The sequence below is a fragment of the Phaethon lepturus genome, unplaced genomic scaffold, assembly GCF_000687285.1.
Source record: "Phaethon lepturus isolate BGI_N335 unplaced genomic scaffold, ASM68728v1 scaffold41424, whole genome shotgun sequence".
NCBI classification, from domain to species: Eukaryota; Metazoa; Chordata; class Aves; order Phaethontiformes; family Phaethontidae; genus Phaethon; species Phaethon lepturus.
Window position 1 is genome coordinate 51,889 of NW_010533307.1, and position 16,038 is coordinate 67,926.

General features: G+C 37.4%; 1 protein-coding gene across 1 annotated transcript in view; it reads right to left on the reverse strand.

Annotated features, from left to right (window-relative positions):
• The window catches only part of ERO1LB (ERO1-like beta (S. cerevisiae)), a gene marked incomplete at its 5' end in the record, with an annotated part of 25,493 nt that extends 14,029 nt beyond the window's left edge, over positions 1–11,464 (reverse strand). The window contains 4 exons of the mRNA XM_010285140.1: positions 285–367; positions 4,799–4,840; positions 5,242–5,325; positions 11,345–11,464. Coding sequence (XP_010283442.1) covers positions 285–367; positions 4,799–4,840; positions 5,242–5,325; positions 11,345–11,464 — 329 coding nt within the window. The remainder of the gene's footprint in view (positions 1–284; positions 368–4,798; positions 4,841–5,241; positions 5,326–11,344) is intronic.
• Between the last annotated feature and the right edge of the window lie 4,574 nt (positions 11,465–16,038).

Below are 16,038 nucleotides of genomic sequence, written 5' to 3' on the forward strand. Positions count from 1 at the left end.
GTAAAAAGTAGAAAAAAGGGTGGATTTGCAAGTTTCCTGCAACTCTTGATGCTGTAAGATACCTCTTTCACATAATTGCAAAGTGTACTTTTTTTAAAAAAAAAAAGTCTACCTATCACTTAACAGCTTTACCTTCAGATGTTCTTGCATCATTTCACATTTACTTTCAAATGGGCTATGAAAAGAATGAACAACAAAAACCAACACATTGCAAAGCCAAGACAGACAAAATGAAATGCTCCTTTGTTACTATTTTTGTAGTATTATTGTAAATCACAGCATACCTTAAGGTACTGTTAACCGCTCCCAGTTTGTTAGCTTGCTCACAGTCTTCAAATTCTTTGGAATTATTTGCCACTTTTGAATACTGTAAGAAAGTTCATATTTAATATACAAATTAATTAGCTAAAATTCTCTGAGAAAGGTGCTGTGAAGTGTATTTCTAGGTTTAGCAGTGAATTGGTTAGTATTGGGGGAAATCCCCAGGTTCTAGCAGCAGTAATTCTGGAACATTTCTTATTTCTGTTTTTCTTCACTTAATTTCATCAGGCCAATTTAGCTCTGTAGATTTAACTACCACAGAAAATTCAGCTAAGTATGTCAAAATTTTGTTTGTTTTGGGGTTTTTTTGTGTTCAAATTAAATGGAGTTCTGAAGTGTTTCAGATACTTATGTTCTTATAAAAGGACCTTGGAAGACAAGCAGTGCCATACCTGTAAACATACCTTGTATTTTGCAAGCATAATCGTACCCCAAGTTTCATTGGTCATTTCAGCACAGCAGGAAAATGTATCAGTTTTGGCCACTTCCCCCTCACATTTTATTCAATCCTATTCACTGGCATGCTTTAGATGTTCACAGGTCTGGAAGAGAGGCTTTTCAAGCTGAACTAAAATTTTGATTATTTTAAAGCCAGAATTGAAGTATTTAAGCTGAACTCTGATTCTACAACATTTTTTAAAAAGTAATCCACTAAAACAGACTTACTATTGGAATACTTCTAAGGAAAACATTTGAAGAATTAAAGATTAAATTCCACTAGTCTACAATAATATGGTTATGTCAGCAGGGAATTTTAGTCTGTCAGCTTAAAGCTCAAAAAGTCCTTCTAACAATTTTGGAACATACTAGTATTGGTGCTCTCTTAAAAGATAAACAAACCAAATTTCCTCTTTTTTTTTGGTTTTGGAGTTGTCTTTTGTGTGTGTGTGTTTTCTTTTGCAGACTGAGCCTTAGGTTTACACAGATTTCTATCTTATCACAGTCCCTGAGAAATACAGAAAATGATTTAATGTTAAGTAACTGATAGCTTATATAAATCTAAACTGCTGGCTTCCCTTCACTTCAGGGCCCATACATACCAACATGAAGGATTACTATCTAAAACCAGCTCAAAATAAAAATGTAAGCTAAAGGCTTTAGTCAACCCTTCAGAAATAGCAAACAACAATAATAATTTGATAGATTTAAAAAGAAAGAGAATAGTTCATTTCTGAGGACAGACTTGTGGTCAAGATGCCAGAGGCAAAGTACCACCACAATATATATCACAACACTTCTGAAAAAAGAAAGGATTGAATTAAAACTGTTCAGATGAGTAAGCAAGACAACTTGCTTTAAAAATGCATTTGCCAGAACCACTACAAGGAAAAATAGCAGAACCTACTGAAGACTGAAGTGAAGGAGATTAAAAAACCCAAATAATTTAAACCTTGTTAGGGGCTTTGCCCATAAGAAATATTTACTCTAGAAGGAACTTCTCACTCAATTTTCTTGGATTTGCCTAGTGTGGGAGCTCATTCTTTACCATTGTATGAATGTTAAATGGAAAAATCTGAATAAGGAATGGATCTGACCTAGAATTGAACAGATACTGATGATGAAATAACATACTGAGATGCTGAAGTAAACATTCTGCGTGTCTAGAGCTGCAAACCAAACCCTACCCTGAAGTGAAAAAATTACTGCCAAGAATATAATCCGAAATTTAATGTTTCAAACAGAATGAACATTCAAGTCTCAAAACACGTATCCAGGCCTCACTATTCTCCAGTGTTTAACAGAAACAGCTATCAGATCAGTGCTCTGTGACCACTGACTACATCAGGACAAAGTATCTGCTCCTGCCAATGCAAGATCTCCTGAGAGCAGGTTCTGGAAGAAAACAGGAAAGAGGTGGACAGGAAGCAAAATACTAAGTTAAATGTTGTAACCTTGAGTTACTGCATCCTGTCCCTTGCTTCAAAGATTAATACAGCAGTTCTTTAATGTCTAACCCCTGAAAATGTGTTCATCACTCAAATGAAACAAGACTACAGAAAGGGAAACTACTTTGTGCCTCTCCAGCACCGTTTCAAAAAGCTTATGTTGGTGCCAAGAATTAAAAAGAGATCCTCTATTACTAACTGCACTTCTGTGGGGAAGCTGTGCAAGTGTAACCCTGGTCTTTGTGGACAGATGAGCTTTCAAAAGAAGAACTGTTCTCTCTATGGTTCAGCAAACAAACAAGAAAAATCCCCCACGAAAGCCTAAATAAAGCTAGAAGTTTACAAGCTCATCCACATTAGGAGAAAAGGGCAAGAGGAAACTGCACAGAAGTGAAGCACTTAGACCACAGAAAACTTCTCCACAGGATTCTTCCAAATATATCTACTTCTTCTCCCAAATATATCTACTCAAGAGATTATAGCTCTCATTATTAAAGATGTCTGTCTTTGTTTTCACCTTTCCAAGGCAGACACTATCAGGATGAAAGAGAGAAACTGGACATGTATGTCCCCAGAGGAAAAACACCTTTTTTTAAACCAATACTTTAAGGATAATCCACAAGATGCAAGACTTTCCCAAATGGACCAAGCACAGGCTAATAGCACAGTACTTGCATAGACCTTGAAATAAAACATTCATACTAAGGTGAGTTTGATGTTTCCTTAAAAGGGATATTAAATGAGATTGTCAGAAAAATAAATATTTCTGCAGGAAAATTGCCATCAGGACTGACATAAATCTTACCTACACCATTTTCTTACTTCTTATGATTCAGTTAAAGATCTTTCTTGGAGCCAATTAAAAATTGACAGACAAGCAGCAGATATTAGTGTCTTTGTTCTACTACAGATTGAAGGTGCAGAACTGCCCAACTTTCAGTACTGTAGCTAGTTGCAACAACCTACAAGGCAATTCAAAGGAAACAACTGTAGCAAATATACCAGCAAATGACAACTTCCCAAAGAAGCTATCCCAGTTTCTTTATTGTGGTGAAAGCAAAAGGTGGCTGATTTTTCACACTGGAAGTCCAATATGCTCATGTGAAGTATCTTAAGAACAGCATACTCTTTGGCTACAAATTAACATCTTATTGCTCTCACGATTCATCAGTCAGGAAGCTCAGATGCCTACTAGAAGAATCCTTTCTGAAACAGTCTTTGAAGTCTTAAAATGCTCCTTTAGGAGGCATCACAGTATTCCAGGAGTCAGCTTCTCGACAATCAAGCTTGGAAGAGAACAGAGACAATGAAACAGAGAACTTGCAACAGATTATCCAGCTAAAACTCAAGTTATTCTGCCCAGAGTTAGCACCAGTGTTTTCCCAGAACAACTACTGCTGCTTGTGCTGAAACAGTGAATGACTGACATTTTAAGTCATGTCAGTGAGAAAGATGTTTCTTCTCTGATCACCAGAAACCTTTAAATGAAGGGGCACACTTTACTTCAGAGTGAGCTTAGCAATGTATGTATAAACAGGAGACAAGACTTTCTCTTGAGCTAAAGCTTGGGCAGACTTGCCTGCACTGTTCATGATGGCCGGACACAGAGTCATCAATTCACAACGAAGTATTCCTCTCAGCTATCTTTGGTAATCTTTCTTGGCAGAAAGTCTAAACTGAATGCCAATAGTCATTTATGATATGGCGAACTACACTCAGGTGAGGCAAGTAGCAGCTATGGCTGCCCAGTGAGGTGGAAAGTACTGGTGAGGAGAGGATGGAGATATAACAGTTAAGCAAGAGTAAGTATGAGTCTACAACACAGCCAAGGCACTCAACAGGAAGAAATATCACTTGAGCACCATTATCCCATCAACTGCTAAAATCCTTATTGCTAGGCACTGTGTTTGGGATTTGCGGGTGGGGGAGGATTGTTTGTCTTTCTGCTATGACCTCTTTCCTAGTCATATATACCCTCTTTACTTCTTTGGCTTTGCTAAGATGACTTGATGATCTAAGAAGGATGGCCTGTAGAGAAGCAAGCAAAAGCCAACAGCACAGACTGACCACTTAAGCTTGCACTGACCACTCCAGCCTACGTTGTCTTTAGGCTAATGACCTGCTAAATATTAGACGTGGCAAAACTACATGTAATCATTCGGGTTCTTTCAATATTAGAGGTTTTGGTTATGTATGATTCTTACAAAAGACTGCACTGCTACTGCATCTGTGCATCTTAGCCTATGGATTTATAGAAGATGGCCAGTACTCGGAAATTAACGAAGAATTTTGCATCAGGCATTGTGTGGCCATGTACCGCTGTCCCTGGTCATTCACGGATTCAGTCTGCACCAGGTCTCAAGTTATGACAGACTCAGAATGACATGACAGTACCAGCTATGTCAGAAACACTATTATACATAAAAGCAAAAATGTAAAGCCACATACAGGAGGTGCTCAGTTATGTTAACAATTTCATCACTATGCCAAGACTGAAGGTTTGTAATAAAAAGTGACATAGCTACTGTAATGTTAATATTATAAAAAAAAAAAAAAGGCAGAAAGAACTTAGAACATAAATGACTACTCACTTTATTAGAGCTCCCAGCCTTAATTCCAACAGGTATTTTGCTCTAAAAACAAAAAATGAATCACATTTTTTACACTGTTCACAGAAATAATTATGCATGATTAAAATCTACAAATTAAATATCATTCCCACAGAAGTCAAAGCAAACATGTTTTTAAATAATTAACTTGCTCTTTACCTTCCCAACATGTCATATCTAAAACAGTGCTAGAGTTTAGAAGAGACTTTAAGAATAAGTCACTTGTTTTATTGATAAAATGACCAAGACCTTAAAATACGTCGGTTGTATTTCTGCTTTTGAAATTGAAAATAATTTTACCATCACTCTCTTACTTAAATTTAAGTTCTCATTAGCAAATATTGGTAGTATAGTACTAATCACTGCAAATTAGCAAGCTTTTTAACCAAATAACTTTTTTCTATTTTATATTATTTGATCCATACCTCAGGACAAGGCTCTACATGACAATCTTTGATAGAACAATGGCCATCATCAGCCCAAAATGGGCATGGTCTCTTCAGGTTGACCTAAACATACAAAACCAAAAGCTTACAATCAACATTTATGTAAGGCAACTTTAAAAGAAAGAGCTCTTAGTATCAGGAAATTCTTTCAAATTCAAGGAGAGGATACAAGGAAAAAGGGTTAAATTTAGTACTTTAAGTCTGGGGGTTGTGAGAGTTCGGCTGGTTGACTGGTTGGTTGGTTTCTTTTAACTACTCTGCCTCCGAGTATGTAAGTTGAAGCTTGCTGCCGTAGAATTGTTAGTGATAATGGTCTCCAGTGGACACAAACACATAGTATATTAAAGCACAAATTAAATCTCTCACCACTAATATAACTTCAAATCAGTAAATAAACTACTAAAAAGAAGGCAAATCAGATGTATGTAGCTCTAAAATGGTTGTACTTACAATCAGTTGAACTTGTACTATACTGATCAAGAAAATACATTTGATGGAAGACAGTCTAGTGCACAAGTTTACTAATTCAAATAAGTGTTTGGATGATTTCAGAATTCAAGCAATAAAACCAGACAATCATTACTACACATCATAGCTAGTCAAGGAAGAATGAGTATCACAATGGCCTCAAATTAGAGAGCTGATATTGGCAGGGAACCTCATGAAATTTAACAAGGACAAGTGTTGAGTTCTGCACCTGGGGAGGGACAACCCCATGCACCAGTACAGGTTAGGGGTTGACCTGCTGGAAAGCAGCTCCATGGAGAAGGACCTTGGAGTCTTGGTAGACAATGTTATCCATGCACAGCAATGTGCCCTGGTGGCCAAAATGGACAATGGTATCCTGGGGTGCATTAAGAAGAGTGTGACCAGCAAGGTCGAGAGAGGTTATCCTCCCCCTCTACTCTGTGCTGGTAAGGCCTCATCTGGGGTATTGTCTCCAGTTCTGGGCTCCCCAGTTCAAGAGAGACAGGGAACTTTTGGAGAGAGTCCAATGGAGGGCTACGAGGATGATTAAGGGACTGGAACATCTCTCGTATGACGAAAGGCTGAGAGACCTGGGGCTGTTTAGCCTGGAGAAGAGAAGGCTGAGAGGGGACCGTACCAATGTCTACAAATATCTGAAGGGTGGCTGTCAGGAGGATGAAGCCAATCTCTTTTCAGTAGTGCCCAGTGATAGCACAAGGGGCAATGGGCACAAACTGCAGCCCAGGAAGTTCCACCTCACCATGAGGAAAAACTTCCTTACTGTGAGGGTGACGGAGCACTGGAACAGGCTGCCCAGAGAGGTTGTGGAGTCTCCTCTGGAGACCTTCAAAACCCGACTGGACGTGTTCCTGTGCAACCTGCCCTTGGTGATCCTGCCTTGGCAGGGGGTTGGACCAGATGATCTTCAGAGGTCCCTTCCAACCCCTACCATCCTGTGACATAGCACAAATATAAATAAAGATGAGAAACCACTTCAGAAACATTAGCAGCAAATCCTATGATGATTAGTGCTCCTATCTGTCATCAAATGGCACAACAAAGGCAGGGAGTACCACATGTATTATTAGCATATACCACATGGCAAGAGATTCAAACACTTTACTACACTTCACTTGGGTTGTCAATGTGAAAGTCAGTAAAGAAAAAAAAATAAATATCCCAGCCTTCCCTTACGTTAACCTTATACATACTAACAAACATTAGTGATAAAAAACACTTTGACCTCATCACTCCTAGACTGAAAACTATAGACTAAAGGTATTCCTGCATGATCAACCAGAAACAATGCAGAAGTACACTATCTTTGAAATCTAACATTACAAATAAAATACAAAGCATTTATCCTCAGTAGCAACCACTATTTTCCAGATAAAAAGTGAGTTTTAAAACCTTGAAAGTAAAAAAACCAAAAACCACGCAAACCAAAAATTACTGCTATTCTTTTACTTTGTTTTTCTTTAGCACAGCTTGTACTGTTTTTCTTCAGTTGATAAATACTATTCATGAAGATATTCAAACTGAAGTCACTACTTATATCCAACAAACTACATCTCAAATGATTTGATGTATCACTTATGTGAAACTCTTGCAGATATTGAATTGGATTCTGTAGTCAGACATAGCAAGAGTTCTATAAAATGCACTGTAAAATTAAGCCTAATACCCCAAGGACGGTATCAGGTCCTACAGTAGTTTCAGCACAAAAATTTAAGAATTATAAATGTGCTTATAAAATTTATATATAAATCTTAAGTCAGAAAACTAACCCTTATGCTAGCTTATGAAAAAAATACATACCAGCTGTACAGTAAATTAATAGTCACACACTATATAGAAGAGTATTCTTGCTCTACTTAATAGGTTAAAAGATTGAGATTAAACACTTCATCAACTTAGTCTTCAGCAAAACATGTCTTCCCCTTATATGTAGGAACATTGTTCTCATTAATGTAATTTATATCCTATACTTTCACTTTACATAAGCAGAAACATAGACAGGAAACAAAGCTTAAACATCTAGTACAGTAGTGCCAGGGCAGCCCCTGAGGCAAAGAATTGGCAAGTGAACTCTAAATCCCATGCTCTGATGAACTTGAGAGTCCACTGCATGTAGTACCTGAAGGGTTCCTGCTATGATAAAATAAACACACTACTCAATATTTTAATTTGGAGAGAAACTGAAATCACTGAGCTGTCTTGAACAATTATTCCACTTAAAAAAACCTTTATGCTTTGAACACATTTAACTGACAGAATACATTTATACTGGATCAGTACTTTGCTTTAAGTGGCCTGTTTTTGGAGGAATACAGTAATAGAAGCCCAATGACTACATTCACTGAATTGTCAAACCAGAGCCTCAGCAATTAAAAAAAATTATCTAACTCAATTTTTTTCCCCAGCATTATACACAATATACTAAGCATAAGGAAAACTAGATCAATATGCCTCTGATACAAAGCAGGCAGAATATGAAGAATCCGAGATTAATTACAGCCAGATTTTATTCTCCCTTCTGTCTATTACCTTAATTTTGCTGGCTAAGAAAAATCAAAACTACGTACCAGAAATAAAGAAACAACTTTTAACGCTTGAAGGATAAACTGTTCTGTGGCCCTACGTACCCAAATTAAAGCAAAACAAAAAGAATTCGCTCTTCAAATGTTGTCAATACCACAAAAGATCCCCAAAAAGCAAAACTTAATGCTTGACTTCCTCAACTACCCTTTATTATACTGATTTCCTCTACCAAACCTTTCATCAAGTAAGTTCTTTCTGTATTTTCAAAACATGCATACAAAGTTAACTGCTATATAACATCTGAAGGAAAGACTGTTTTCCAGGTTTCCATTCTGATGTACTTATTCAGCATGACTGGGAATTACAAATTCAACTTGAAAATGTTAAAGAGATTCCCCAGTCAAAAAAAAAATCTAACAAGACATTGAGCAGATGGTATGACTTCTTAGGAGTGTTGACAACTATCTTTTAATTACAGTTCAAGCCATGCTAGCACAAGATACATTAAAAGCAGAGATTTTACGTGTCGTTCCCCCCCCCCCATTTCCTCTATTCAATCCACAAACACCATCTCTAGGGGAAAAGAAAAGTAAAATTTTAGAATTTTTTCTACTTGTTCACTCATCATCTTTTTTTAAATAAAGCGCAAAAAAGCGTTACATTTCACATCACCTTCACAATAAGACCCATTATATAAAAAATGCCCCTCCTACCAATTTCTACCAAAAAAAAAAGAGACCGGCTAACATAGGTAGACTACAACCTTCTTCAAAATAGACTCTAACACCACAAAATGCTAACACACTTAGGAAGATACAAGTAACTAGGCAGTCACTGTTCTTGCACATAGGAACGCTGTAAATAAAAGAATACTGTCTAAACTGCAGATTAATTCAGAAAGAACACCTGAAAATCAAGATATACTAGTCCCAGAACGATTCAAGAGCACTAAAAACCAGTGTGCACACTTCTGAGACAAACTGAGGCTGTATAGGACTTGTACCTTAATCAATACCAGTCATGCACTGACTACATAGAACATCCTACTTTATCCTGGGACTGAAGTATTAGATTTCATTATTATCGTTTAGAGTATTATTCATACTTGTCACAAAGCAAAAGTTAAGATTCCTTATCATGAGGCTTCCATAGTTTGTGTGTTTTGCTGCATAAAACTATTCAGAGACAAAATTTTATTCCTTTATTTCTTTCATTGAGAATTGTTCCACTATCTAGAAACCACCTAGTAAAATTTCAGCAAGACTTTAAAAAGAAAGTTTTCTTTGGTCTTTAAATAAAAGCTCGCTAGTCCATTCAGTATTATACATAGTTTGTATGTATAATATTTTTATACATATATAATGTATATATGTATAAAAATAAACTTTATACTCAAGTTTGAGTTCTTTTATGGCTGTTGAACTAGTAACACAATGGGAATACTGTGACTGTAGTTACAAAAGTTCATGATCCAAATTCCTATTACAAATTAAATTACTTCAGAGTAGGAGTGTTTTCACTCCCAGAAGACATATACTCCCCCTATGCTTATTCAGCATTTAGCTACACTGTGGTTGACCTAGATGATCATTGCCCACCCTCTCAACTTCCACATCCATCTATGTGCTTAATAGCACTTCCATGATTCTGTGCAGGGACATAAAAAAAAAACACCTCTGTTGCTTATTCAGTGGGGAAAGCATGAAAAACATCCTGACTTACTTATCCAGTTTGCTTGTTCAACAAAAAGTCTTCCCTGTCACAACTGGAAGTACCAAATAATGCACAGTGATGGGTGCGCTGCACATTGGCCCTTGTAATTGCCCATCTATTAGGAAGATCAGTACGAAAGACGAGGTAGGACTGCAACACACCATTAAAGTGAGATCTGCAGAACTGCTGTTGAAATGAAGATTAGCTCTAAATTTGCAGGATAAAATTACTCTTGTATAAAACCTTGTACGCCTGTTGCTCCTGTTCTTCAAATACTTTGTTTTGTATCTTTCTGTTGCCTCTGGAGACTCTAATCACCACTACTATGTGATGTATTATCACTGAAGTTGCACATATCTTGTTTCTCCTGAAAAGTGAAGTTAGCACTGTATCATGTAGCAGGAGGAGATTCAGGGTGAAGTTACACGTTACTGCTTGTGCAGACTAGAAAGGGAAGATTCTAACACTTTTGTCTCTCCTTCCTCACATTCATAACCCCATCTTGCATGAGTTTTATACTTGTCTGATTCCAGATCACCTACATAACTTGCGACATCCTGGAAAAAGCCCAACGCAAAACTAACAACCAAACCCAAACATCCAAACTAAAAATATACCAGGTTAAAGAAATGCATTGGCCTAATGCAGTCAGACAAGACCAAGAGCTAAAAGTAGGGAAGGAGCAGGACAGTCTGCCCTAAAGGAGTGTAACCTCCTTTTTTCAGTAGCAGGCAAGCATCTGATCAGCTCAGTCAAAATGCAACCTCATTTTCAAGCTAAGCATATCTGAAAACACAAGTATCAGGCTTCAAAGTCTTATTTTGCTCATAAGATTCTAACACAGAGAACAAAAAATGTTTAAAGTCATAAAAACTTACATACTTACATACATACTACTTGAAAATTGAATATTTTAACCTATTTTTAAAAGGAGTAACAGTTGTCTAGATAGCAAACACTAAAATCAGAACTAAGACAGCAACTTAAAAGAAAACATTGCACTATTTCCATTTCAACTTATGCACATTTCTTACAAGACAAGTATTGCACATTGTCAGAAAGTTGCTAATATACAGTCCTTTTCTAGATGCAGCAGTACAAAGATACTACCTTTAAAATTACCACTTAACAGTTGATTGAAAGCAGTCATGATTTATTGTCACCGACTCCAGAATTAACACAGCAAACATGACTTATTACCAACGTAACTGTCAGGAATTGAAAACCTGCCACAACCAAATCAAAGAATTGTGGCTTCTAAAAGACAGCTTAATACAGACAAGTTGATTTGATATGTAATCCTCCCTATATTTTCTGGATTTTATTTAAATTATTCTGGAAAACACCATTCTAATTGTACCTTGTAATATCTGAAGTAATCACGTTCTTGCAGTTTCTGTATTTTGGGGAAGATCTTGAAAGTATTGAAGTCATCAATGCTTTCTATGTCACACAAACAATCATCTAGGACTCCTGTGAGCTATTAAAAAAATACATAAAAATTTATTTGTAATCAAGAAATGCGATATTAACTACAGAAAAATCTTCTAAAGAGAAAAATATGTCAGTCAAAAGAAATACAAATGAAATGCAATTCCATCGCAAATAATTTCTCATCATTAAACTTGTCTACAACATCCCTTACATACTCAGAATTAGAAAATAACGGACCTTCGGACTTCTTTTTTTGTAGCTTAAGTCCACCTCCAAACACAACACTGAATCAATGTTAGCCAGATTAAGACTTTCAGCTCTGAGATTTGTTGACAGATTCAGCTATAAAACTTTCTGCAAAATGAACAGCAAGATTTTCCAAACTATGAACACATGGTATGTTATTAGCATATCAGAGCTGCATACGAAGTGTTCCCCTACCAAACACTCATTAGCTGAATTGCCTAAAAAAAACTCACAATCATGCACTGTCATCTTATTTTTATAATTCTTCTCAAAGTGTAAGAACACTCCAGCTAGTTTCTTTAGAGGCATGGGAGAAAGGGGGATAGATACTTTTGTGCCCAAGTTAGTAACTTCACAGTTAAATTTTACAAATACTATGAAAACCAGGTGCAGGCACCTATACTGCAAGGCTGCAAATCTATTGTGAAACTAAGTCTGGACTGTCCAGGCCCTATCCTTCTGCTGGTTCAAGGTACTGCACTAGCTTAAGACCACCTCTATGAAAAGAAGCACACACAAGTGCAGAAGCGCTATTGCCAGCACAGGAGAGGAAGGCAGGACTGTGCAAGCAGCAGAGAGGACAGGCCCAGCTAACTTCGTAGACTAAGCTAGGGCAATGCTTTTGCTGAGACCCTGACAGTGTCTTAGGGAAAGGCAGAAACACTGAAAGTATGATTCTATGAACATTTGTATGATAAATTTCATTATATCTAACTACTCCCAAGCCTAGCTTCTTAAACAACTACAAACATGTTTGAAAGGCCTTCCAGACGTAAGCTTGAAGGCTTTAGACCACATCTAAGGGAATGGAGCCCAACACTGCTGTCAACTACTACTGTTCTTCAGACAGACAGGAAATTCGTTGACATACACAATGGCCTAGAAAGCATATAAAACAGGAAAGACCACACATCTTGTATCTTGCATGGGCTTAGAAGAGTTTCTAACCATTAAAAGGTTATGCGCAAAAGGAGGAAAATATTTTGTGTGGGTTTTTTTTTCCTCACAGATTTCACATAGATGAGATTACGAAATTATCTAATCTGTTTTATGCATGATAAATCACTCCACTACTTTACAGAATAGATACCCTTATATAACCAAGCCTGATGTAAGACAGCCACTAGAAGCTGAGTGGTAGGCTTCTCCTTTTTTATGAAGCATAAAGAAGGTCTGGAAAATGGATTTTCCCCAACCCCCTGTGAGAATAAAGATGTGAGGGTATGGCAATAAAGCATTTAAGTAGAAAATTCACCTATGTAGATCCTGCTTTTCCTGAGGCACTAAGGCCAGAGTAGATATGACAATGAAGTAAAACTCACTTAAGGGAAGTTACATTACACAAAGTCTTCCATGCTGTTATGCTTGCCGTGTTAATGTTATCTAACTTCAAACCTGGGCAATCAGCTATGAAAGTCTATGTGCAATTACAGTTTTTTCACAAAGCCAAGAAAGCTTACAGCCTAACTTCGAAGTCAGAAGGCAAAACTTGTTACTATTGTTACTTACAGAAATAAAAACCCCATGCATTTTAATCTATAATGATTTAATTACAGATTTCAAATTTTCTTATCCGTCACACATAGGCAGAAATTAATTTTGCAGTCTTTACAGCTAACACCATGCCACAAAACAGCAGTACATTTCATTATAATATAAGCAGGTGAAAAGAGAACTCTGAACATTTTGCTCAAATATTATTGAACTGTATAACCAGTATAAATCTTACGTGAAGAGCAATAATTTATTACGCTGAAAGCAGTAGGAAAGCTCCAAGAAATTTTCTTTGGACTCAGAAGATAAAGAGTAGGAAATTATTTTGATGACCACCTCATGAAGCCATCCACTGCTTACAAAAATATTTTTACCATCTATGCAAAACTGAAACCACTTTTTCAGGGGAAAAGGTTCCAAATAAACATGTAGTAGTTACACTCAGTGTCAAATCCCCATGAAAAAATAGAAAGCTGCAACTAAGAGGGCAAACTAATGAAGGTCACACCTTTGCCAGATGTCTCTGATAAAATCTCAATTCTGAGAACACCTTTCAAAATGCAGCACAGTTTACTTAGAACATTATGAAGTTTCAGAAATAGCCCCACCCCCCCCCAAATAGAACTGGTCTAAGACATTAAGAGAAAAATTAATTTAGAGTAACAAGAGCAAGCAAACAAAACTCTCCATTTCTTTCTCACAACTTTTAAAAAACTGGAACAGTTAGCTCCCTGTATATGTAAAATACCAAAATCAATGTTTCCTTGGAAGGCATGCTCTAAAATTAAACTATGCCGTATCTGTGCCAAACCAAAATTTGACAGCACGTATGAAACACCAATACTGTACATCAGTGGAGTCAGTTCATAGCACACTAATGCAACAGCAACAGAGGCTTCAAGTACCCCAGTTAGAGGTTTTTTTTATTAGTCCAGGTATAGTCTTCAGTGCTCTCACTTGTATAAGAACACTCTAAGAATATGCATTGTTTCTTTTTTTGTTGACACCTGGATCTTCTTTTTCAAACTGGAGACATCAAAATAAGAACAGTGTATTACACAGTTAAAATTATGTATTGCAAGACCTACTTTGCTACTCACACAATTGGTATTTTGCATTTTTGTAATTGAGCTATACTAGTTACCTTAGTCCACAAATATAGAGCCAAACTGTACTGTAAATTATGTCAACTTTTATTACAATTGCCAAATATCAAGCTTTCTTTTCACCTGTTAATTACTTTGAACTCTATGATAAACTCTAAAAGCATTAGCCTACTATAATTCAAGAGTTCAAGAAGTTATTTGATATTGAATAGTTGGTATTTCTTCTATATTTCCAATATGCTTATCAAAGTATTTCCATGTATTGTCAAACCTAGCTTGGTTCTTGTACAGATATCAGAGCCATACTGGAGATGTTGAACTTCTAACTTAACTTCTCCAAGGTAAATCAACCTTCCAAAAGAAAAGGTCTATGTCCAACCTGCATCAATTACTCCTTATGAAATCTGGAAAGGGAAATGTATTCAGCTCTTCAACATTAAGAAAAAGCTGAATAAATGCATATACTAACAAGCAGAATATTTATACAAACAACCTTATTAGTGTTATCAGGTTGTTATACTTTAATTGCTTCAACAATTAGAAGACCGCCTGGGACGCCTTGTTTTGCTCCTTAATGTTTTACTTTGCCATAGCTGCAGAATGAGAGAAAAGCTATAGGTAATATGACTCCAAGAACTAATGGGTAGCTTATCTTTTCCCTGTGCCAGTCAAAATCTAGGTACAATATGCTAACAATTTTATGAAACGGCAACAACCAATCTCTCCGCCAAGCCCCATAAGAAAGCCACGACAGTTTGTTAATGGCTTCTTTAAGAATTCCAATTCAATTAGGATTCAGTTATGCTAAAATAGCTACTAAAATAAGGGATTTTAAAACCTGAGAAAATTTCAACTTACAACAAAAAAACCCACTGCAATAAAAGCTATATATGATAGACTAGTCACTGCGTTGGACGGTCACTTACAATATAGCATGTTATACAAAGCAGAAAGTTAGAAAATATAATAAAAATAATAATCAGATACAGAAGACAAAAGCTTTGCTCCACGTAGACACCGTTATTTCCATATAAACTCACTCTAATGTCTTTGGTCCAGATGAAATCCTTCCCTACCTGACACCAGCTATTATTTCAGTCACAGTCATACTGCTGATGAATAGCAAACTCCTAACTATAGACACTTGTCCTTCTGAAGCTGTTCGGGCAGTTTACAGAAAGAAGGAGCATTCTCATGCTTCTCTGTAATGTGGGAAAACGGACGAGACCTAAACACAAGCCAAGCCCGGGAACTGATGTTACCATTCGAACATATGGCTGCTTATCGACTTCATAAGGACACCGAAGTTTCTGCCTAAAGCCAACGGTATGATCCAACCCAGAGCTTCCCAACACAACACCCCACAGACAGCAAGCACTGTTACTTGGATTAAACAACTCCTCTGTGTAGCTGGACCGTTATATAAGGGTACTGCCAGTGGTTCCCACGTCAACCAACTTCTCCCCTCAGCGTGGCAGCGGGGCCTCATAGCCCGGAGGCACCCAACCGCCCGGCCCCGGGCCGGGTTCCGGCAAGTAGCAACCGCGGGGTATCGGGTAAGAAGGACGTGGGCTACAGGCTTCAGCGAGGGATTCCCTGACTTCGCCGCCGGTGAGGATGCACAAGACACGTCCCGGAGCTGCCCTCTCCCCCACCGCCCTCCGAAGCGCGCTCACCACCTCCTCCAATCCGCTCTCCTTCTCCTCAGGCAGGGGTCCGCTCCCCTACTCAAAGGCGGTGGGGCATCTCTGCCCGGCCACGCTCCCTCTCCACA